Source organism: Ictidomys tridecemlineatus, chromosome 6 (genome assembly GCF_052094955.1).
Source record: "Ictidomys tridecemlineatus isolate mIctTri1 chromosome 6, mIctTri1.hap1, whole genome shotgun sequence".
In the NCBI taxonomy this organism is placed as follows: Eukaryota; Metazoa; Chordata; class Mammalia; order Rodentia; family Sciuridae; genus Ictidomys; species Ictidomys tridecemlineatus.
Window position 1 is genome coordinate 80,976,612 of NC_135482.1, and position 26,727 is coordinate 81,003,338.

At 36.0% G+C, this 26,727-nt stretch overlaps 1 protein-coding gene across 5 annotated transcripts in view; it reads right to left on the reverse strand.

Annotated features, from left to right (window-relative positions):
* Ccdc91 (coiled-coil domain containing 91) overlaps positions 1 to 26,727 on the reverse strand; it is a 330,550-nt gene that overhangs the window by 197,156 nt on the left and 106,667 nt on the right. For all 5 annotated transcript variants that reach the window (XM_078014979.1, XM_040280858.2, XM_005339928.5 and 2 more), the window contains 3 exons: positions 7,128 to 7,288; positions 6,018 to 6,221; positions 4,910 to 5,014 (listed from right to left, as the gene is read on the reverse strand). In XM_078014979.1, coding sequence (XP_077871105.1) covers positions 4,910 to 5,014; positions 6,018 to 6,221; positions 7,128 to 7,288 — 470 coding nt within the window. The remainder of the gene's footprint in view (positions 1 to 4,909; positions 5,015 to 6,017; positions 6,222 to 7,127; positions 7,289 to 26,727) is intronic.

Here is a 26,727-nt window from a genome sequence, read left to right on the forward strand (position 1 = left end):
AATCATTCAAAAAGCTTTGAATGTAGGGAAAAAAAGGACTATCCAACACACAAATATAATGATTCTTATGATGATTCTCCCCTCATAACACTCGATCTTTGTAAGGGCTGTGTAGAAAATGTATTGCTAAACAACTGAAATTTATACATACCCCAATATTTAATACAAGCTAAAATACAGTAGAAATAGAAAGACATCTACAATCAATCAAAACATAAAATTCTTATTCTCTTTACATTTTTATTCTCCTCATCAGAGTATTGATCATGAAAAAAAAAGCAAGTGAGCAGATGAATAAATGTGATGTTTTCAAGCTATACTTAATGTGCATTTCCTTCAACATTCTCCACTCCTACATAAGAACACAAACTATGAACGTTCTGGTTTATCTATGCTGAGCTCCTCAATTCCCCACGTGCCATGTCATTAAGCTAAATGTTCAGGGTTATCAAGCCACCATCTCTTCTACCCTTAACTAAACAACATAAAGCAAAATAACCACAGCAACTTCTGGTAAAGGCCAAAATGTCCAACACTTGACTAATACTCATTTTAAAACAGTACATAAAATATCAGAAAAATATCTACTAATATTTAAGTAATATAATCTGAAATTGGCAACAGAATATACATAACCTAAAGCTGTATGAATCCATTGATTAGGTAAATATAAGATTTTCCAAAACACTTAATTTTAATATAATAGTATGTGGGTTACTTTTTTTAAAATTAAATTTTCAAATAAAATAATTCAGCTACTATAACTAGAAAGCATTCCAATAGAAAAATGAAATTGTAACACATAGGCACAGTCTAAAAAGCATATAGGAAGAATTTCTCAAGGTCGCCATAGCTACCAATACTGACAACTATCAGAGATGATAATTTAAATACCAGCTATGTCTGTTAATTAAAATTTTTAATTTGGCAGAACTATAACATGTATTGCCAAGTTTCCTTAGTGCTTTTCTAAAGTACTAGCCCACTTGTTATGGGAGTCTCAGAGAGAAGACAGAAGAGACTAAAATCCAAATTATTCAAAGATGAGGAGTTCTCTATTCAAGTCTTCTGAAAGTCCTTAAAATAGCTATCTCTGACAAATGCAATGTGACTCACTTTTCTTCCTCCTGTTAAGCTACACACCCTGGACAGACAGGAAAAAGGGTGGGAGTACACACCCCCATTGTACTGTAGTATTCACAGCATCCATTATTTCCTTCTGTTACAGTGTATTCACACACTCTCCACCTATCCTGGTAATTTAGACGATGTCACATAAAATAACAAAATTCTCTACCATAGTTAATGTTGATTTAAAAAAAAAAAAGTTTGTTTTAAGATTTTACAAACATTTGGGCTGGGGTTGTGGCTCAGTGGTAGAGCACTCACCTAACATGTGTGAGGCCCTGGGTTTGCTCCTAAGCACCACATAAAAATAAATGAGTAAAATAAAGGTATTGTGTCCAACTAAAACTAAAAAATAAATATTTTTTAAAACTAGTTTACAAATATTTCATTTATAAATTATTCTTCTTCCGGTTAGATTAAAATCTTGGCAAAAGCATATCCAACACTGGCCTAAAATGAAGAGTACATTCCTCAATTTAAAATTCAAAGCTTAATATTCTGAAATCAAAGGTGCAGGGTGGATCTCCTAAAGATCAAGGGAGATCAGTAGAGAAAAGGAAACAAGGGGTGGAAAGTATGGAAGAAGCAGGAAATACTGAAAAGTGATACTGGCCAAATTATATTGTTATATTGTATCCTGTAAGAATATGTAACAACAAATCCTGCCATTATGTACAACTCTAATGCACCAAATAAAAATGCAGAAAAAATATTCTGAAATCAGGCAAAAATGCTTGAGATTTCATGGTACAAATAGGTATGAATTTTGCTTCCTTTTTTTGTATTGTCCACATTTTCCAGGATAAATATTTTTTTTATAAATGCATATACATATTAATCCTTCTCAGTAAATTTAATCTATTCTTTTCAGTATATATTATTATATTTCGAAATGTTTTGCTTCACTTAGGATACCACAAAGATTCAAGCACCACTCTATTATTATACCTATTATTATAAATAACAAAAAAGAAAAATTTCTACTTCTTTAGTGAATAGTTTGTTAATATCCATGAATATTTAGAAGACCTATAAGTTAGGTACCTTAATATAAAAAAATATGGAGTACCATATTTTACTGAAAATATGTAAAAATATATTGACTTTCAAAAATTTAACAAATAAATGGTACACTATAACTCTCAGAATGTGAGTGTATACACACACACACACACACACACACACACACATACACACACAAACATCTACTGTTTAATAACTCATTTTTCTACTATTTCATCCAACTTGTACTGAACATATTACAGCCTCCCTTGACATTCACAAATTTAATCACATGTACTATTCCTAAGAGATTATTAGGCAGACCAGGCACAGTGGCATACACCTGTAATCCCAGCTACTCAGGAGGCTGAAACAGGAGGATTGCAAATTTGAGTCCAGCCTCAGCAACTTAGTAAAACCCTGTTCTCAAAATAAAAAGTAAAAATAGCTGGGGATGTTGCTCAGTGGTTAAGCCCTTCTGAGTTCAACCCCTGGTAATCCAGTCTCCCAAAGAAAAGAGATTATTAGGAAGAACAAGCTTGGTACCCGTTTGAAAAATGCCTATATTCCCAGCAAGAAATAAATTACAGAAAGGCCAATGATTAAGTCTATGATTTTCTGAATTCTTACTGCATCAGGACTTTAGGGTATATTTAAATATTTTGTTGTTGAAAATATATCTCTAGAATAACTAGCATCTCCAGAATATATACGCACAAACTTGACAAATATAAACCAGACATACAGTAAAGAAAGAGGGTATAAGAATGTTGAGCATGAACCCATGGTCTTATTTTATGTAACATAGTCAAGGAAAGCCCCCATAAGAAGGTAGCATTAGAATAGGTAAATAAGGAATATAGGGTTCAGTGAGAGCTATTAAAAGTATTTTTAAATTAATATGGGATTCATAAATATAAATTAAACATATAACTAAGATTTATTCTACTTATTTGTGAATAAATAAATCTTTACATTAAGACTTATTCAAAATGCATTTGAAGAGCTGATATCCACAAAGGAAACTTAACAATGGAGTACTAACAGTACAAGAATAGAGATAAAACTGGTTAATATCCTACAGAGCAATAAACTATATACTTTGAAATTATCATTTCTAAAGTACAGAAATTATTTTTCTTTTGGGAAAAAAATCTACAAATTAATATGTGATATAACCTTCAATCAATAATAAACAGTTAAATAAAGAACATTCTTCTATGTGGTCCTTGAGTAGGCTTATTAAACAATGTTCTATTGGTCATTAAAACATATACACTGATCATCCTTATCCTTATTTCCAATTTTTGCATTTTTTAAGAAAGCTATGAATATATATGAAAGAAGAACGTTCCAAACAGAGAAAATATGAGTGAATCATGAACCATACCTTTACTACAAAGAAGAAATGCCCTTCCCACTCATGTATTCATTCAGCTGAATTTTATTTTGAAGTTTGGCATAATAAGTAGCTGGGAAGATAAACTAAAGGAGCCAGAGAAGCTGGAAGATTTACATTGGAAAGCAAATAGGAATAAAGGTTGAGATCTGGTCTAATTTACATTTAAAATCCTATCTGCTGAAATAAAAACTCTTCTCAGGAGAAGAGCCAGTACTGGAAATTTGAAGGCCACACACATATTACAATTATTCAGGAAAATAAATAACTAAATGCATAGTTTGTCACATGTAAAAACTGATATGGAGTAAAATAAAACAGAATATGGTAAGGTTGGTGGAGGGGTTGCTAGTATTATTTGGAAAGGCCTTCTGATAAGATAATATTTGAAGGGAAGAATATTAAAAACAACAACAACAACAAAAACTATGCATGGATCTGAAGGAAAGACACTCCAAACACTGAGATAAAACAAAATGACTGAGAACAGGATAGGAAAAAGATAGGGAAAGGGATCAAAGAATGTAAGGGCTTTTAATACAGTTGAAAAGAACTTGGCTTTTAATGTAGTTGAGGATGAGAATCCACTGAAGTAAAACAACATGATCTAAGTGTTAAACCAATCACAGGGTCTATAATTTGGGAAATGGAAGGCAAAACAAAAATATTTGTTATATGATACTTTAGTATTCCAAGGAAGAAATAATGGTAGCACAGAATAGGAGCAGTGAACCCGAGAATAAAGAAATCAGAATATTATGAAGGTAGGATCAAACACATTTTGCTAACAGGCTGACAGAGAATAAATTATATATATGTATACATGTATATATATGTGTACATATATACACACTCTCCTATATGTGTTAATGTACATATATACACATATATTTTATATATTATAAATGTGGGTTTTAGCCTTAGCAATTAGAAAGATGAAGTTGCCATTTACTAGAATGGGAAAAACTACAGAAGAAACAAATTTATTAATAAAAAATTTGAGAAAGAAGAGACAATTACTACAATTTATAAAAATGTTAAATATCCTTTTTAGACTTATAGGATTCTAAACTCTTCATGTAATTATAAACTCTTCATGTAATTAGAATACTCAGTTGCCAAAGTGTTACCTTCTAGAAACAGAATATTTTTCACCAAATTGTTTGACCTCAAACTACTAATCCTTAATGTTTCTCACAGATTACACTTTCTAAAATGGCCATCTTCACTGATTTCATCCATACTGATTAATGTTTTATCATTTATTCAAGCCAAGTATAAGATTACTCATTCATAAGACATTTACCAAGCAACTTTTGAAATTACATGCATACTTCATCAAAAGGGCTACATTTTAAACTTTAAGTCCACTAGGCTTACCTGAAGTTCTTTGTATCTATCTTGAAAAGAAATGGCCTCTTGCTCTTTTTCTTTTAGGAAACCTTTTTCTAACACACTATGCTTTTCCATTAATGATTCAACATCCTAAGAGAGAAAAAAATAATGAACTTTGTAATGTTAATGAACACAGAAAATACCTGTCAAGGAAAGAATCCATAGGAAGTACGGTTTAAAATCTAAAAATATTATAAATTATATATTTCATTCTAATTTCTACCAAACACTAGAATTACTCTAACAAATGAAGAGAGCATCTCAAGTAATTCCCATTGACAAAACCAATCTCTTATACAAACTTTCTACAAATTTGTCAAGATATTTATATATAATTGTAGAAAAGACAGATGAGAACATAAATAATTTATGAAAATTATTACACATTTAAATATTCTTGTCAAATATCCCAATGATGCCTGAACTCCCATAGGGAGAAGTTAATGTTATAAAACTTGAAATCTGCATAAGATATATAATACTGCCTGCTTCCAAAGTAAATTAAACTAAATCAGGAAGAAAGTATTAGCTGGGTGGGGAACCCTAGTCAAAATGTTCATATCTTTAAAAATTCATATATAGTCAATTTGAATGATGATATATGAATATATGAAAACAAAACATTGTTTTCAGGAACCCCTGCTCACATCAAAATCTGAGGATACTCAAGTCTTTCATATTAACTGACATAGTATTTGTATATAACACTATGCACATCCCCCCATGTATTTTAAATCATCTGTAGATTATGTAATATAATGTAAATACACTGTAAATAGATATATTGTATTGTGTATGGAAAGCTAAGAAAACAAAAATGATCTGTATGTGTTTGGTACATGGATTTTTTTTCCCTAATAGTTTTGATGTGTGGTTGAATCTAGATATGGAACCCATGGATATGGAAAGCTAACCACTCTTAAAATTTCTTATCAAATGCTTTTCCAATTGATAGGCTGATATGACTGATTTAAACCCACTATTCAAGAGAAGACAATATCCTCTTCCTCTGGTGAGTTTTTAATTATAATTTTGGATTACATCGAATTTTCAGTTCACACAATCCAACTTTTACTTTGTAAGCAAGTATTACCTTTTTAATTCTTAGTTTTTCTTCTTCAGAGGCTTTGAGTTTAATCTCCAGGCTTGAAATTTTTTGCTGAAGCTGTATGTTTGATACATGGGTTCCAGAATCCTCAGACTCATCCACAGTAGCAATTGTTCCATTACTTGCCTCATCAGTTAAGCCCAATGGAAAAAGTGGGATATCCAGATGAGTGTGTGTTGTTTGCTGAATCTAAACCACATTAGACACAGACACAGACACATATACACATAAGAAAGAAAGAAGAAAAGAAAGTTCATACTATTCAATAATTACAATATCCAAAGAGCATCAGAAACCCCATATGGAAAATAAATTGAAGTAAAGGTTCCAAAATGATTTCCCACTTGAAATAAATCTACAGAAGACCTCAAACTGTTCCAACAACATAATCCTGGCATTAAGAATCAAAATTTCCTATTAACGTCAAAGCCTAAGGTACTTCTTATTTTGATAATAATGCATTAAAAAATTCTTAATGCTTTTTCTTATGTTTGAAAATGTACAATTAAGTGTAGATACATCTGATAGTTACTAGTTCTTAATTCTATGCACGTAGAATTTTTTTACATTTTAAATTGTAAATCAGAATTTGAAATTCATCAGTGATCTCTACTTGATCAGCATTTTTTAGTAAAGTTAATAGGTTACTTAAAATTGTGAATTCAGAAATCTAACTTTAGAAATCTAATTTCAGTACACAGCACAATATTTGGTTCAACAAATATCTGAATAGATGGACTATGACTACTGCCTCTTTAGTTTATATCCTAAAATAAATATAGATGCTCTAATGCATGTAAACATGTTAAAATTCCATTAAAATAGAAATAACTAAATTTTTTTTAATTATTTTCCATTTTAAAGTTCAAGATTTGAAATACAAAGCTAATTCCACTTGAATAAATACCTAAGGCTACCCAAATGTTTTTTAATTGTGCCAAAAAAATTATAATTACCTTGTTTTTAAACTCTAAGTATTGCAGAAATATTTCTGTTAGAAAAACTAAATTGAAACAGAAATCATACAAGAATCAAGTAAACCAGTATGTACTTTTTAGGTATACAAATTTTCTGTTAAAATATACTTGTCTTTACCTGTGCTTTAGGAATTGTTTGATTCATAATAGTATTGTCTGCATGTAGGTTCTCTGGTGATGAAATGATGGCATCAGAAGAGAGGCATCCAAGTGAAGGAGACGAGTGGTCATGGTCCAAAACAATCTCAGGAGAAGCTGGTGAAAGATGGACTCCAGATACTAAAGAACAACAACAACAAAGAATAAGATATTAAAGAAAAAACAAAGAGAGGACAGGTTGAAAGGAAGAAAGACAGAATACAGAAAAGGAAAAGGGTAAGGGAAGTAAAAGCAATGAGATTAAAAATGAGGATTTTATGACTATTATTCAGGGATCAATACTGAAATCAAAAACTAGTGTTTCAAAACTTAACATAATATTTCCATATAAGACTCAAATGTGTAAGGTCTTAGTGCTTATATACTAACTTCCATAACACATGCATTTGGAACTCAAAGGGGATGGATGAACACACACGAACATACACACACACACACACACACACACACACACACACAATTCTTTTAGTTCAGAAAAGTCCATTTATTTGGGTAGGAGAAAAGCACTGGAGGGCCTACAAATGCTACATACAGGAACTGGGCACTGGGGAGACATCAGTGAGCAAGACAGATGCACTTATATACTCAATGATCTTATGAACAGTAGGAGGTCAATCAACTAAGTAAACATTAATTAGTATACAATGCATAAAGAAGAACAATTACTGTGAAATAAGGAGTCCAACTGTCTCCATATTAAGTTCTTATTTTGTAACAAACAAAAATTTTTTTCCTGTTAAAGTCAATTAGAGATTATTGGATTATTTCTACAGAAATATAATGTTGAAATACAGCTTTACGATTAGTTTCACAAACATCACTATATTGTGACTAGGATCCTAATAAAAAAGTCATAAAAGAGGGAGTACTTCCAAATTCATTCTATGAGGCCAATATCACCCTGATTCCCAAACCAGATAAAGATACCACAAAGAAAGAAAACTACAGACCAATATCCCTAAAGAATTTAGATGTAAAAATCCTCAATAAAATTCTGGCAAATCAGATACAAAAACACATCAAAAAGATCGTGCACCATGACCAAGTGGGATTCATCCCTGGGATGCAAGGCTGGTTCAATACACGGAAATCAATAAATGTAATTCACCACATCCATAGACTTAAAGATACAACCATATGATCATCTTGATAGATGCTGAAAAAGCATTCGACAAAATACAGCATCCCTTTATGTTCAAAACTCTAGAAAAATTAGGGATAACAGGAAATTACCTCAAAATGGTAAAAGCTATATATGCTAAGCCTCAGGCCAGCATCATTCTAAAATGGAGAAAAATTGAAGGCATTCCCTTTAAAATCTGGAACAAGACAGGGAGGTCCTCTCTCACCACTTCTATTCAACATAGTTCTTGAAACACTAGCCAGAGCAATTAGACAGATGAAAGAAATTAAAGGCATAAATATAGGAAAAGAAGAACTTAAAATAGCACTATTTGCCGATGACATGATCCTATCTCAGAAGACCCAAAAATTCAACCAAGAAACTTCTAGAACTAGTAAATGAATTCAGCAGAGTGGCAAGATATAAAACCAATACCAATAAATCAAAGGCATTCCTGTATATCAGTGACAAATTCTCTGAAATGAAAATGAGGACAACTACTGCATTCACAATATCCTCAAAAAAATAAAATAAAATAAAATACCTGGGTATCAACTTAACAAAAGAGGTGAAAGAGCTATACAATGAAAACTACAGTACCCTGAAGGAAGAAATAGAAGACCTTACAAGATGGAAGGATTTACCTTGCTCATGGATTGGTAGAATTAATATTATTAAGATGGCCATACTACCAAAAGCACTTTACACATTCAATGCAATTCCCATCAAAATCCCAATGACATTCCTTGCAGAAATAGAAAAAGCAATCATGAAATTCATCTGGAAAAACAAGAGACTCAGAATAGCTAAAGTAATTCTAAGCAGGAAGAGTGAAATTGGTAGTATTGCGATTCCAGATTTTAAACTATACTATTGAGTAATAGTAACAAAAACAGCATGGTACTGGCTCCAAAACAGGCTGGTAGACCAATGGTACAAAATAGAGGACACAGAGACAAATCCACAAAATTACAACTACCTTATATTAGACAAAGGTGCTAAAACCATGCAATGGAGAAAGGATAGCATCTTCAACAAATGGTGCTGAGAGAACTGGAAATCCATATGCAACAAAATGAAATTGAATCCTTTTATCTCACCATGCACAAAAGTCAACTCAAAATGGATCAAGGAGCTAGGAATCAGACCAGAGACTCTGTGTCTAATAGAAGATAAAGTTGGTCCTAATCTTCATCATGTGGGGGCAGGACCCAAATTTCTTAATAAGACATCTATAGCACAAGAGTTAAAACCAAGAATCAACAAATGTGACAAATTCAAACTAAAAAGTTTTTTCTCAGCAAGAGAAATAATATGTGAGGTGAATAGGGAGCCTACATCCTGGGAACAAATTTTTACCCCTCAAACATCAGATAGAGCTCTAATCTCTAGAGTATACAAAGAACTCAAAAAGTTAAACAACAAAAAAGCAAATAACCCAATCAACAAATGGGCCAAGGACTTGAACAGAAACTTCTTAGAAGAGGATATACAATCAATCAACAAATACATGAAAAAATGCTCATCATCTCTAATCAGAGAAATGCAAATTAAAACTACACTAAGATACCATCTCACTCCAATAAGAATGGCAGCCATTATGAAGTCAAACAACAATAAGTGCTGGTGAGGATGGGGAGGGGGAGGTACACTCATACATTGCTGGTGGGACTGCAAATTGGTGCAGCCAATTTGGAAAGCAGTATGGAGATTCCTTGGAAAGCTGGGAATGGAACCACCATTTGACCCAGCTATTCCCCTCCTTGGACTATAACCAAAAGACCTAAGAAGAGCATACTACAGGGACACAGCCACATCAATGTGTATAGCAGCACAATTCACAATAGCTAGAATGTGGAACCAACCTAGATGCCCTTAAATAGATGAATGGATTAAAAAATGTGGCATTTATTCACAATGGAATATTACGCAGCACTAAAAAATAATAAAACCATGGCATCTGCAGGCAAATGGATGGCATTAGAGCAGATTATGCTAAGTGAAGATAGCCAATCCCTAAAAAACAAATGCCGAATGTCTTCTCTGATATAAGGGGGGTGACTCAAAATGAAATAGGGAGGAAGAGCATGAGAAGAAGACTACCACTATATAGGGAAGAGAAGTAGGAGGGAAAAAGAGGGAGAAACAGAGTTGCACAGAAGATGAGAGGAGAAACTCATTGTTATACAGAATACATATATGATGTTGTAATGAGAAAAAGAAAAAAAGTGTGTCACATTAGAGTAAATAGAGAAAAAGGATGGGAGAGGAGGGGAGGAATAGGAAGGATAGGAAGGGCAGCAGAACAGAATAGACAATATGATTGATGTATGTACATTCCATGTATGTATTATATATCAAAATGCATTCTGCTGTCATGTATGACTAAAAAAAATAAATTAAAATTAAAAGACAAAAAAAAGTCATAAAAGCAAAGCCTATTGCCAAGAATAAAAAATGGTGCTGGGAGACTTGGAAATCCATATAAAAAAATGAAATTAAAAAGATAAAAATTTAAAGGACAAAACTAAGAGATTATACATATATGACTTTATTTTTAAATGTTCCTTCACAATTCAAATAAATTATGTGCTCTCAAATTTAAGAAAAGTAATTTTTAGAAGTAACTCATTTATATGTTTGACTTTCTAAATTATAAAGACCTTTATTCCACATTGGCATCAGTAGCAACGTCAGTGAAGTTCTACCATAAATTCTGGAAGGCAGCTCACAATGGAAATTGCATTTTTCCCTGAAGAGAGATATTTATAAGGCCATTAGATATTAATAAACTAAAGAATACATTGACTTATGATTGGCACTTTAAAGTATTATTTATCTTATCTACATTTTATTATGTAGCAATATTATTTTTGAGATACTATGTGCCATATCAGATACTTGATTCTACATTCACAAACATTTCAATTTATTTTTACTCAAATATAGAAAACTAAAACTTCAATTCATGTTTATATTTGGTAAATACTCTTTAGAATCTTTCTAATTTTATTTTATATGGTGGGAAATAAATCTCTAAAAAATATTCCAACTTCTACTTGTGAATTATAATTCATAACAAAGATATTACTAATGAACTTTTAAAGGTTATGAAAAGTAGCTTATACAATAAGAAGGAATATAGCCTTCTGATGAAGATACAGATTCTGAAACCATGCTGCCACAACAGATACAAAACAATGCGCAAATTATATAATTTATCTGTTATTCAGTTTCTTTTTTTTTTGAGAGAGAGAGAGAGAGAGAGAGAATTTTTAATATTTATTTTTTAGTTTTCGGCAGACACAACATCTTTGTTTGTATGTGGTGCTGAGGATCGAACCCCGGTGGCACGCATGCCAGGTGAGCGTGCCACACAGCTTGAGCCACATCCCCAGCCCTGTTATTCAGTTTCTTCATCTATAAGATGCACACCGAGTTGCTGGTGGAGCTTTAAATAGGCTAAAATATGTAAAACATTTATCACAGTGTTGCTGTTACTTTCATTACTATTTTAAAGGTTATTATAAAAATTTATAGGACAAGAGTGTTTATGACCCTGGATTCAAGAATATCTTGAAAGTATCATTTTTATCACCTGAATATTTCAACTTCTCTTTATGTCATTCATATTTATAGCCATATTTTAAAACAAGATCTATACTGTCTAAAGTAAATTTTCATCCTGTAACATTAAGTGTTCAAGTATATCACATCAGGAGAAGAAGAAAAGCAGTCAGAATATATGAAAGGTGGGAGAAAAGGAGAACAAAGAAAAGCAAAATAAGGACAAAGTAAGGGGGAGGTTTAGGAAGCAAAATAGGAATCCTACAATTCACAGTAGCTATCACCTCCCTCTCACCTTTTCCCTTCATAAACAAATTTCCTGAATAATGTACAACACCTATTTCCATTTTCTTCTTCCTTAATCCTATCATCACCCCACTGGACCTGTTATTAGAGATACTACATGTCATTTAAGCTATTATTAAATTGAATGAACACTTCTGATCTTATCTCTCCTAGTTCTAAAGAACACAAATGGTTTTCCATTATCTCCCAGATTTTCCCCATATAAGTTGACTAATTTTTTTTCTTTCCTTTTCAGGTTCTTTCTATATTAAGCCTTAAATTTCATTTTCCTACACTTTTGAATTCACTGAATACAGTATTTTGGTTTGCCACTTTAAAACCTATTATGAAATTATCAATTAAAGGCTAATGGCAAACAAATCCACATCTCAGGCATAAATAACTTGTCACATCTCCACATCATTGTACTCACCTTATGACCAGACAGATCCATTTGGATGTCCAACAGGTACATTAAACTTAACTAACATTTTATATAAACCATGTCTGCCTCATGTTTTCCTACTCAGTTAACAGTACCTCAATAAACACTGAATTTACCAAAGTCAGAAATGAAACCACTGTAAGTGCTAACTTTACTCCAGTCACACCTTGCTACTAAAATTCCCTGATTATGTCATACTGTTCAATACCTTTATGATCTCATAATATTATTGCCTAAGTACAAGCCATGGCAGTGGAGTCAAAAATGCATTCCAATTTGAAATAACTGCTTAACAGTTAAGAAGCCCTAGGCAAATTATATAAACCCCTGCAAGTCATAGTGTCCTCATCTGAACATGAGAAAATAATATGTGCCTAAAAAACCATGTTATAGAGATTAAGTGAGATAATGTATAGAAAGCACTCAGCTCAGTGACAGATACATGATAAGTACATCATTAAATGGAAAGTGTCACTAACATTATCATTCAGTAACATTCAAAACAAATTTTTCCAGGAATCTTTTTGCATATTCCATTACCCACCCAATCATAACATTATCCTAGGTTGCTACTTTTTGTTAAAGATATTACAGGATTTCTAAATACAGTAATAATAATAATAATGTCAAAGCAAACTTACATATCAGAGATCTATTAGATATGTTTAAAGCAGTAATTAGGAAAAAATCTATATTCTTCAACATATCAACAAAAAAATCAATGAATTAAATCCCCAGTTGAAATTAAAGATACAAAATAAACTTAAAAAAAACAGAATAAGAAAAAAACACACAGATAACACAGACTCATGTAGATTAATAAAAGATTACATATAATTTTAAAAACCCTGAATTAAAAAAAAATCAAACCTTATTTAACCAGTAGTAAATGGGGGAGTACAAATATACAAAATTAAATGGCAAAGAGAAGATAGTTGTCAAAACAGAAGAAATTTTTAAAAAATCTTGACTCCTCTCTGGGCATGAAAGAACACTCCTATAATCCCAGTGGCTCCGGAGGCTGAGGCAGGAAGATAGCAAGTCTCATCAACTTAACTAGACCGGGTCTCTAAGTAAAAATACAAAAGAGGGCTGTGAATGTGGCTCAGTGGTTAAGCACTCCTGGTTCAATCCCTAGTACAAAAACAAAACAAAACAAAACAAAATCTTGAATCCTCTGTACATTAAGGAAATATATTTTAAAACTTAGAAAAATGGGCAATCCTTTATGGAAATGTAGTTTGCAAAAGTTGATTTTTATTAGCGCTTTTAAAAAACACTTCTTGAAAATAAATCTATTTCTTGGGAAAGAAAATTACATTATCAGGCAACTAACCTACAAACAATGCATAAGATTCAGATTATTTCAAGAAAAGGTAATGATCCAGAAAGCACTGTTTTTCATTGCAACAAAGAAGATCAAATTATTAAGAATAAATCTAGCAAAGTGATGTGAAGAAAACTAAAATGCTCCTGAAACACACAAAGAGAGACCTAAACAAGGTAAAGATATCCCTTGCAATTGTACAGGACAACTAAACATCATATAGATGCTGATCTTCCCTTAGTTTATTTATAGGTTCACAACAATCCCAATATAATATCAATAAGCTTTTTTAAGATAAATATACATTTATCTAGATAAATGTACATTAAATGTCACATGGAAAAAGTAAACCTGTAAAAATAACAAAGCACTACAAAAGAAAATCAATAAAGAGAATACCTGCCTCGCTTATTAAAATGCATTAAATAAACTATATTAAAATATAATACTATCATTATTAAAATATGCCATATTAAATTATACTAAAACATACTATAAAACTTCTACACATAAAACAATGTATTATTTGATGAAAACAAAAAATCTCAACTATGAGTATGAGTGAAAGAAGTGTATAATGAAAGTGGTTTTTACAAATCAATGAAGCAAAGATAGACCTGTTAATAGACAGTACTATTACAACTGATTAGCCATTTAGAAAAGGCTAAAATTACACATATTTCACATCAAACACAAATATAAACTCCAGGTATGAGAAAAGATAAATGTTTTTAAATGACTCTACATAAATGATAGACAAAACCCTGATTAAGTTTTTTTTACCTATGGTCTAAGAAAGGCTACCTATGGCTAGGTTCTAAACACAATAAAAGACTGAATAATTTGACTATTATGAATATACACAAACTTTTTTCTGTCAAAAATTACTTCTAAAAGCAAATCAAAAGCCTACAAGCTAGGGAAAAAATATATGTGCAATACATATTACAGATAAGGCCAATATTCCTAATATTTTAAGAAGATTTAAAACTGGGCAAAAGATTGAGGGGATTAAAAGTAAGAAACTTATAAGATAATAGGCAAAAGATGTTTAAAAAAACTTACCAAAAAGAAAAAATGCAAATGGCCCTAAACAGTGTAAAAAAAAAACAAAGAAACATGTACCTACTTGTCATAATATAGTTCAAAACTAACAGGAAGATAAGGGACAGATGAGAATGAGGCAGAAAGACAGAAGAAATGAATAGCAGAAAACATCTTTTCTCTGAGTAAAAGTTTCAATACAGTTTTGGACTTTTAGAACCAAGTTAATGTTGCACATAGTTCAAATAAAGAAAACAAAATTGAAAAACAGGAAATAGGGGGATTAAATCCTAAAATGGAAATAAATAGCAAAAAGAAAAAAAGAATTAAATTCTATTGCATATGAATGTGGGATAAGTAATCCAGGTTTTTGGTCACTAGGCTTTTGGTATTTGGGTACCTTTGGGACTTAGTATTTTGACTATCTGCCCTCCATTTAGGAACAAAAGAACACTAAATACATATTGAGAAGGAGAAGAAAGAGAAGGGAAGGAAGAAAAAGGTGGAGGAGGAAAAAGAATAAGGAGAAAGCAACCAAATGTTAACCTTTGAAGAAAACAGGTAAGGGTAAAAGAGAATTATTTGTCCATTTCTTAAATCTTTTTATTGATATGCAGATTACAATTGGCAGAAAGCCAAACTAGAAAGGCAACTGAGAGAACGTGGTTGAGGGAAAAATAAATAATCCTATAAAAATAAACTATAAATAACAAAATAAGGAAAATAAAGATTTGGGAGAAATGTTTGTCTCAGAAATTAATTTAGGCCACCAAAATAATAAGAAGAAGAAGAAGTGGTAAATTGCTAGCCAATTCAGGATGCCTGTAATCCCAGAGGCTCTGGAGGCTAAGGCTGAGGCAAGAGGATCACAAGTACAAAGCCAGCCTCAATAAAAAGCAAGGGGCTAAGCAACTCAGTGAGACTCCGTCTCTAAATAAAATACAAAAATAGGGCTGGGATGTGGCTCAGTGGTTGAGTGCCCCTGAGTTCGATCCCTGGGACCCTGCCCCCCAAAAAACAGAGAGAGAGAGAGAGAGAGAGAGAGAGAGAGAGAGAGAGAGAGAGACAGAGAGAGAGAGAGAGAGAGAAGGAAAGGAGATACTCAGTATGCTTTTCAATAATCCAGTCAAGAGATAATGGTGACTCAAAAAAGGAGACTAAGATTTGAGGTACTGAGAGGTGGCAAAATACTGCATGAATTTTGTAAAGATGTGTAACAAAATTTTCTGATGAATTGGATATAGGATGAGATACAGAATAATCAAGAATGATTCCAAGATTTTGCTGAAGTGAATGGAAGGAGAAAATCTCAATGTTTAAAAGGGGGAAAGCTGCTGATGGGAAAAGTAAAGGGCAAAGACACTATTGTTCGGATGTGGACTTTGCCATATGTCATTTCAACTAGACACTTGGACTCTTAAAACTACCTCAGACCATAACAGGCATCAGATTTACTTAGAATGCACATGCTAGAAACACATCATACAGGTAAGGTAAAAAGTTTCTCTTTCAAAAGAAAAGTTTCATCAACTAAAACTTAGTCTCTGCCCTCAATACAAATTCCAGTTCCTGTGAAAGTAGATAGGCTCTTCTCAGGTGACTGTGAGGCCCACCTTGGCTTAGAAGGCAGGCATATGCCTCATAAGAGTTGCTATCTCTTGAAACAACTTCATAGACACCACTACAATGATATCTCTAGAAAAGACACGCTTGGTTACAAGTACCAATACCCAGGAAAGTCCTGGCTTTCAAGCAGGTATACGTATTTCATCGACAGAGCTCCTAGACACCACAGAATGTTTTATTTTTCCTTGAGGTATTACAGATTGAATCCAGGTCCCTTGTACATGCTGGACAAACACTCTACCACTGAGTTATATCCTTAGCCCTTTTTATATTTATTTTGAGACAGGACTGGCCTAAACTTGGAATCCTCCTTCCTTAGCTTCCTGAGGAGTTGGGATTACAAGCACATACCACAATTCTCAGCATTATTACTTATAAGGATCATATTTACCAGAAAAACTGCTATCTGATAACAAAGATGCATGTTTCCAGGGGAATAAAATTAAAAAATTAATCCAATATCAACCATGACCTTAGAGAAGAATATGTTGGGACAGGATCCAACATGGCGGCTGGCGAGGAAGCACCGATTCCAATATCTCCACATTAATGGGATCAAAAAGATCCATTAAAACAGCTACAGTCTACCTACTGAGGAACTTCTAGCAAAATTCCGTTAAAAGGAGACCTGCGGGGAATTAGTAAGTTTATTAGAAGTGACAGTTTGTCCCAGACAAGTGAATCTTGTCCGGCCACGCGAGCGCAGAGGTCCAATCCTGCGGCCACCAGCAGCTTCTGCAAGCGGCCGGCAGCAAACCGGAGCAGTGCGGCCCGACCGACCAGGCAGACCGCCCCTGCCATCCTGGCTCTCCGGGCGGCCCTGCTCTCGCTCTGCGAACGGCCACCCTGCCCGCGCGGCTCTTGGCCACGCGTCCGCGGCTGCCAGGCTCTACAGGCGGCCCCCGGTGGCCCAGCTCGGCGAGAAGGGCCCCCACCTGGCCGGCAGACAGCCCCCGCCATCCTAGCTCCCCTGACAGCCCCACCCACTCTGCGAACGGCCACTCCGCCCACCCAGCTCTTGGCCACGCAGCCGCAGCTGCCCAGCTCTACAGGCGGCCCCGGTGGCCATGCGCAGCAAGAAGTGTCCCCGCCTGGCCAGGAGACAGCCCGCGCCCTCCTGGCTCTGCTAACAGCCCCGCCCACCCGGCAAATGGCTCCCCCCCCTTGAGATGACATGAAGGGAATCTAACCAAACCTTTATGAAATAGCGAACTGAGAACTAAAACCAGAGATTGTGTCTGACCAGAGACAAGCCAGTTCCACCCCTCCCTTCGGACACTCCAGCAAGGAGCCAGGGGCCCGCCATAGCAGAGAGGGGAAGTCACCAAAGTTTGGCCAAAGAGATTCCTTCCCAGAGGAATCTACTTTAGCAAGTGTGTGACTCCCACCCAAATCAGATACAAACAACCGGGAAACTTCAAAATCTCTCTGTGGGCGTGACCCTAAGGGCCAAAGGACTCTCTCCCAACTCCCCCAACCACCAACTGAGAGGGCATGACGGTAGGGGCGGAGGGAAACAGAGGACACTCCAGACCCCCAACTCCTCCTACCGCCAGTGGCGACACCAATGGTCTTAGCTGCCAGATTCCGAAGGTGTGCCCACCAAAGGGTTCCGGAAAAATTAAATTATTGACTCCCAGACCAAAGCTCCACAGCACTGGGACTTAGATGAATGACACAGAGAGTGCTAAGTCATTAGGGAAATAGAGCACTTGGTGGGGCTGAAAGTGTAACCAAATCCTTAGGGAACTGCCTCCGGTGAGCAGGAGGAAGGGGAGGAGGGGCCGTAGAAGTGAAACGGCTCTGGACCAACAGGATTGAGAGACTCCCAGGAACCACCTTACAGGGATTGCTATTGACACATTGAGGGCAAAACTCAGCCCAGAGGGCACAGCTTTGCCTACGGGAAGAGAGGAAAATGGATCTCTAAGACCTAATTTTATTTCTTATTTCATTTTATTTTCTTCTCTCCCTTTTCCCTCTCTCTCTCCCCTTCCAAGGTTTATTGCTCTTTCCATTCTCCTCTATGCTATCTATCTCCCTCTCCTTCTTTCTTTTCAAGAGCACCTTCCTTACCCTTCCCCCCAACTCTCATCCCAAGCATTACGTCCTCCATTTCATGTAACTATCTAAATGCAAATAGGTGAATGTTTCGAGGCCCTCTATAGTGCTCCTAAATACCTAGCTCCTACCAACACCCTGATCCAATCGACGGTTAGTATCCCCCTTCAGTAGAGCAATATTCTAAAGTAGCCAAGACATACTAACCCTAGTACCTGCATAGCACCTAACACAAAGTCCTAATAACAAAAAAAAAAAAAAACGACTATATGCATATGTTGAGAGCCACAGCCAAAGGGGCCCCAGCAAACTTCCAGCTGCCAGCAAGCTTCAGACTGCCCCAGCAACATCTAGCTGATTGGCTCCTCTGCGGTGATGTTCATTGGGCTGTTTCCCTGCCCTTCAGACTGCCAGCTGATGATTGGCTCACAGCTGCCCCAGCAACATCTAGCTGATTGGCTCCTCCACGGAGCTGCTCATTGGGTGACTTCTTTGGCTCTGCCCACGCAACCCAGCCAATCGGCCTCAAGAGGAGGAGGATTGTGGGAGGAAAAGGCTGGTGTGGGGGAGAGAGGCTTGTGGAAGCCGGTGGTGGCAGTTGGGCTCTGAGGGCTTTTCCCTGGAGCTGTTTTGTTTGGCGTTTGTAGTTCTAAAAATAAAGTTAGTTTCTTTTTGACAAGTGGCTCCTGATTTGTGCCAAGCCAGACTTCGGCATTTGGTGGCTCGCACGGGGAGCAACTGAGGGTAAGTAAACTGCTCGCCCCTGAGGGCAGGGCGAGAGGATGGGGAGCCATTCTAAGTCTCCTCTTTTGTTTTGCTTCGTTTTTGTTTTAACTTTCCTGTCCCTGGAGATGAGTAAGAGGGAAGACAAACCACTCACATCTGAGGAAAAACTATTTGCGTTTGAGGAACAGATAGGGAGAAAGGACGGATGCATATGTCAGGAGGATAGAAAGGCTGTTATAATGATTTTGTGTGGTTCCCTTTTTATTGGATTCTGTCTCGGTTTTGTTTGGCGTCATCTTGTTGGGTTGTATTATAGTAGAAATACGGGATCAGCAATTAGTAAAAAACAAACCGAAAGAGTGTTAAGTAAATTGTTAGAGGAAGGAAGCTTCCCAGTAAAATCAAGAGCAGTCAGGGCATACGTTGATGTAATACAAGAATATAGCCCATGGCTTTTTAAGGAGGAGCTGTTAGATATATCACAATGGAACCATCACGGTGAAGATTTAAAAAGAATAGAAAAGAACAACCCAGGGACTCTGCCAGTTGGCACATTGTCATTGTGGACGTTGGTATCTAGTTTGCTTAGTCCAAAGCCTTCAGTTCAGACAGAGGTAGAGGAAGAAGAAGACATATTGATTCAAGTAGAAGAGGAAGTCTCTCAAGTTAGTCAGACAGAGGAAAAGATTCAAGTAAAAGCTCGAGCTAGTCAGAAAGAGGAAAAGATTCAAGTAAAAGAGAAGGTCTTTCGAGATAGTGAGACAGAGGAAGGAAGTTTAGAGCAGAAAAATCTATCAGGGGAAAATTTAAAACAGGAGACTGCTAATAAGACCCTTTTATTAGAGAGCGTAAGTGTCCAACCAACAGCACCGCCTCTACAGGAGACTGCTACTAATAGCATTCTATCACCAGAGGGCATAAGTGTCCAATCAACAGCACCACCTCCATATGCTAAGAGACTCCCAACCCCCGCAGTTGATAGTTTGGATCCTGAGACAGGATCTCAAGTATGCCCTGTATTTGAGGTAGGAGGGCAGCGAACTTACCAGGGTTTAAATTTCAAATCAGTGAAGGAGCTAAAAGAGGCTGTAGCAACCTATGGTCCTCAAGCACCCTTCACTGTAAGCTTGGTCGAATCCATTACCAACTTAAGCATGACGCCAGCAGATTGGGCTAGTTTGTGTAAAGCTGTGCTAAATGGAGGACAATACCTGTTATGGAAGGTTGCCAATGAGGAATTTTGCAAGGAGACGGCTAGTCGAAATGCAGCAGCTGGTTATCCTCAGAGAAATCTAGATATGTTGTTAGGAAAGGGACCTTATGAGGATCGGCAGCAACAACTTGCATATGATCCTGGTGTATATTTACAAATTGCTGTAGATGCAGTTAGGGCATGGAAGTCTTTACAAGAACCTGGAGGTTTACAAGGTCAATTATCTAAGATAATACAAGGAGCTAATGAACCTTACGCTGAATTTGTAGATAGGCTTATTCAAACAGCTACCAGAGTTTTTGGGAATACAGAACAAGCAATGCCATTTATAAAACAACTGGCTTATGACCAAGCGAATCGTTGGTGTAGAGATATCATTAGACCATGGAAACATGAAGATTTAAACACATATATTAAATTATGTAGAGACATTAATGAACAAGGGCAAATTGTGGCAGCTGCAGTAAAACAAGCTTTAGATGCCAGAGACATTAATGAACAAGGGCAAATTGTGGCAGCTGCAGTAAAACAGGCTTTAGATGCCAGAGACATTAATGAACAAGGGCAAATTGTGGCAGCTGCAGTAAAACAGGTTTTAGATGCCAGAGACATTAATGAACAAGGGCAAATTGTGGCAGCTGCAGTAAAACAGGCTTTAGATGCCAGGCCAAGAACATGCTACAATTGTCAACAAACAGGACATTTTAAAAGGAATTGCCCCATAGGAGGAGGGTTTAACAAAACTAGGTATCAAACAAGTAGAATACCGGGTATTTGCCCACGATGCCGTAGAGGGAGACATTGGGCTAATGAATGCCGTTCTCAAACCACCATAGAGGGTACTCCATTATATTGGGCTAATGAATACCGTCCTCAAACCACCATAGAGGGTACTCCATTATCAAAAAACGAACAAGGACAAGGTGTTTATCCACAATATCGTGGACAAAGGCATCGGGCTCCGTTGCCAAAAAATGGACAGGGGGCCCCAATGCTCCGGGGCCCCAAACCACAAATATACGGAGCACTGGAGGAACCCAGCAACCCCAGCAACCCCATCAGGGTAGTGCCCAGCACATCAGATCCCTCATCAGACAAACCAGAGGGAGCGCAGGGTTGGACATCTGCGCCTCCACCAAATCAGTACTAACTCCAGAGATGGGAGTTCAAATCATTCCCACAGGGGTAAAAGGACCTCTTCCCAAAGGAACAGTAGGCTTATTATTGGGACGCAGCTCTTCTACTCTAAAAGGACTTTTGATAAGTCCTGGGGTAATTGATTCCAATTATGAAGGTGAAATAAAAATTATAGCCAGTTCTCCAAAGGGTATATCAGTAATTTCACCAGGAGATAGAATAGCACAGTTACTAATAATACCAAGCCTACATGATAAATTTTCCAGTCATGTTGTAGAAAGAGGTTCCAAGGGATTAGGCTCCACAGGTGTAGATTGGGCTATGCTTTCTTTAAATTTAGATTCTCGCCCCATGCTAAAACTAAATATTCAAGGACATGAATTTAATGGGCTACTGGATACAGGTGCAGATCTTAGCATCATCTCTCGTCAAGAATGGCCAAAACATTGGCCATTACAACAAGCCACTCAATCGCTTCGAGGCCTAGGAGTGGCGACTAATCCCGATAGAAGTGCAATGCTATTAGATTGGAAGGATCCTGAAGGATGTGAAGGAACTATACAGCCATATGTATTGGATCATCTTCCCGTAAATTTATGGGGACGAGATGTCTTAGATCAATTAGGTTTGACATTAACAAATAATATCAATCAAAATGCACCCACTATTATGGCTAGACAAGGTTTTAGGAAAGGAAAAAGATTAGAAAGACAAGAACAATGTATAGCAGCACCAATACAAATAGATCAAGGAACAGACAGACATGGGTTGGATTTTCACAAAGGGCCACTGAGACAATAAAAATTACATGGAAATCAGAAAGACCAGTATGGGTTCCTCAGTGGCCCTTGACTAAAGAAAAGACACAAGTAGCCCATGATCTGGTCAAACAACAATTAGCGGAAGGACATATACAACCTTCTGTATCTCCCCATAATACTCCCATTTTTGTCATCAAAAAGAAATCTGGTAAATGGAGATTACTGCAAGATTTAAGAGCCATTAACAATGAAATGGTCATTATGGGACCTGCTCAATCGGGGATTCCTCAATTGTCTGCTTTGCCAAAAACTTGGTATGTTTTAGTTATAGATATTAAAGATTGTTTTTTTTCAATTCCAATTCATCCTGAGGATAGTCCACGTTTTGCATTTACTATCCCTGCACTAAATCATGAAGGTCCTGATCAGAGATATGAATGGAAAGTACTCCCTCAAGGGATGGCTAACAGCCCAACTATGTGTCAAATTTATGTTAACAAAGTAATCCAGCCACTTAGAAATCAAAATCCTGAACTACAAATATTTCACTATATGGATGATGTGTTATTGGCACACAAAGCTAAAAACACATTGCTAGAATGTTATGCCACACTTACAAACTTATTAAAAAATTATAATCTAGAGATAGCAATAGATAAAGTGCAATTAAATTTTCCAATTAATTATTTAGGAGTTCTATTATCCTCAACCATGGTCCGTCCACCAAAAATTCAAATACGAGTAGATCAACTCAAATCACTTAATGACTTTCAAAAGTTATTAGGAGACATAAATTGGATAAGGCCTTATCTAGGTATTCCAACAGGAGAATTGGGACCTTTATTTGATATCCTAAAAGGTCCATCAGATCCAAATTCACCCCGAATGTTAACGCCTGAAGCAAGAAAGGCATTAAAAATCATTGAAACATATATGGAAAATATGCATTTGGATAGAATTGATATAAGTTTGCCTTTATTATTTATTGTATTACCAACAAAAAATATTCCTACAGGAGTATTTTGGCAAGAAGGTCCATTATTATGGATACATTTATCTTATTCTCCTAACACTATTCTTACTAGATATCCTGAGGCTGTAGGACAATTAATACTCAAAGGAATAAAAACAGCAAAGGCAGTGTTTGGAATTTCTCCCCATAAAATTATTACTCCATATACTATGAATCAAATTGATGAATTAGCTAATGAGTTAAATACTTGGGCAATAATAATGTGCAAATCTAATGTTTCATTTGATAACCACTTACCATCTAATCCTTTATTGTCTTTTTGGTCATTGCATCCTGTAATTTTTCCAAAAATGACAAGAAAAACACCTATCATGAATGCTCCAAATATATTCACTGATGGGTCAAATAATGGTACAGCAGCAATAGTTACACCTGATCAAACTTTTACATTTTTAGTACCCAAACAATCAGCTCAAAAGGTAGAGCTTAATGCAGTATTACAAACTTTTGTGATGTTTAAAGATTCTGTATTTAATTTATTTTCTGATAGCCAGTATATAGTTAATGCTATAGTATCCCTTGAAGATGCTGGTAGAATTTCCCCTTCTTCTACTGTTTTCTCTTTGTTTTCCACTATACAAAGTTTAATCTGGGACAGAAAAGATCCATTCTTTATAGGACATATCAGGGCACATACAGGATTGCCTGGAGCCCTTAGTTTAGGCAATGATTTAGCAGATAAAACTACACGTGACATACATATTTTCTCTGTACTAGAAGAAGCTATAAATTTTCATGAAAGATTCCATGTCAATGCTAATACTTTACAAAAGCGTTTTAAAATAACTAAGGAACAAGCTAGACAAATAATAAAACAATGTCAAAATTGTGTGACCTTTTTACCACAAGTTAATCTTGGAGTCAATCCTAGAGGATTGATGCCTAACCATATTTGGCAAATGGACGTCACACACTTGCCAGAATTTGGAAAATTAAAATATTTGCATGTTACAGTTGATACTTCTTCTGGATTTTTGATGGGCTCCCTTCATGCCGGCGAAAAAACTAAAGATGTTATAGCTCATTGCTTACAAAATTTTGCCACTGTGGGCATTCCAAAACAGTTAAAAACAGATAATGCCCCTGGTTATACGTCTACTTCTTTTAAACAATTTTGCTCATCATTTGGCATTACTCATATAACAGGAATCCCATACAATCCACAGGGTCAAGGCATAGTTGAAAGAGCTCATCAAACTATTAAAATGTACTTATTAAAGCAAAAAGATGGAATTGGGAAGGGGTATATATTCCCCAAAGATAAACTTAAAATAACGCTTTTTACTCTAAACTTTTTAAATTTGGATTCATCAGGACTTAGTGCTGCAGAAAGGCATATGTGTCCAAAAAATGTACATAAGCCCAAGGTACTTTGGAAAGATATTCTAACAGGACAATGGAAAGGTCCTGACCCAGTAATTGTCTGGAATCGGGGGTCTGTTTGTGTGTTTCCACAGGAAGAACAGCAGCCGATTTGGATTCCAGAGAGATTAACCAAGGTTCTGACCCAGAACAGCAGCCGATTTGGATTTCAGAGAGATTAACCAAGGTTCTGACCCAGTGATTGTCTGGAGTCGGGGGCCTGTTTGTGTGTTTCCACAGGGAGAACAGCAGCTGATTTGGATTCCGGAGAGATTAACTAAAATCCTGACCCAGTGATTGTCTGGAGTCGGGGGTCTGTTTTTGTGTTTCCACAGAGAGAACAGCAGCCGATTTGGATTCCAGAGAGATTAACTAAAGCGATTTCTACAGACCAAAAAGAAGATGATTTAGCTCAAATCCATAATAGCTGATATCCAAAACTCCAATTTGGCTATCCTTACATCTGCGACAGAACCAGGATGCTTTTTTCAATATCTATTTTATTATTGCCCTTTCCCATATCATGAAGTTCTATTTTATTTTTTTGAGCTCATACAGACCTAGGTTAATGTTTTGCTGATCAGTTCTATTTTTTTTTTGACTATAGAGTTTTTAAACATTGCAATAGAGATTTTACCTGTAAAAAGTTATAAGGCCTTTACTATTATGTTATGTGTTGTATGTATTATATTATGTGTGCACACTTGTGTTTTGTGTTATATGTTTGAATGTACGTATGTCCAATGTATGTATTTTCATATATATGATGAGCGCTCATGAAAAGATGGATCCAAAATATTTTTTTTTTATTCACGTGATTTAAATGGTTTAATTTAAATTGGGTAAATAACTGTTAAGAATTGTTTTAATATGTAAACAAAAAGGAGGTTAACAGATCTGTTTGTTTACTCTCACCTTTCGTTTTCATTATATTTAATAATTCTCTTCACTATAATGTAAATTGTTAAGAAAATTGTTTTCTTTTAGTGCCTTCTGAAATGTTACCTAATTTTTTCTTTAGCCATTATTGCCAGAATTTCTATCTTCATCCCAGTGCCGATGAAGATAATATAAATTGTTAAGAAAATTGTTTTCTTTTAGTGTCTTCTGGAATGTTACCTAATTTTTTCTTTAGTCATTATTGCCAGAATTCCTATCTTCATCCCTGTGCCGGTGAAGACAAAGATAAAACTAATCTACAGTTTCTGCAATAGCCATCACTGAACTGCTTACAGAACTTGCACTGAACTGCTTACAGAACTATGTGTCATTTGTATGCATTGTGAACTATCTGTTGGTGCAGCGACTTGTGGTAGTGTTGGGGTATTTTTGCTGATGATATCATCGGTGGTACAATTTTCCCAAAAGGAGCCGTCAATTGACTTGGTATATCTTCCTCCCTTCTGCTTGTCATGATCATTCAGCTAAAATTTGGGGGTCAACAGAGGTGAGGCAAAGAACCTCACCCCCCCCCCCCCCCCGCTGAGACCTCTCCACAGGTGTGGCTGTACTGGACCGGTAGTCAATGACGGGTAAGATCCAATTACAATGGTACCAACCTAAGACAGGAGGCTGACGCCCTGAGGTCAGCTCATCCGAAGACGGGTAAGGACCATATGTATTGGACAACCTAAGGCAGGCACGGTCCATAAGCCACATGCTTGTTGTTTAAACAGAGAGGGGGAGATGTTGAGAGCCACAGCCAAAGGGGCCCCAGCAAACTTCCAGCTGCCAGCAAGCTTCAGACTGCCCCAGCAACATCTAGCTGATTGGCTCCTCTGCGGTGATGTTCATTGGGCTGTTTCCCTGCCCTTCAGACTGCCAGCTGATGATTGGCTCACAGCTGCCC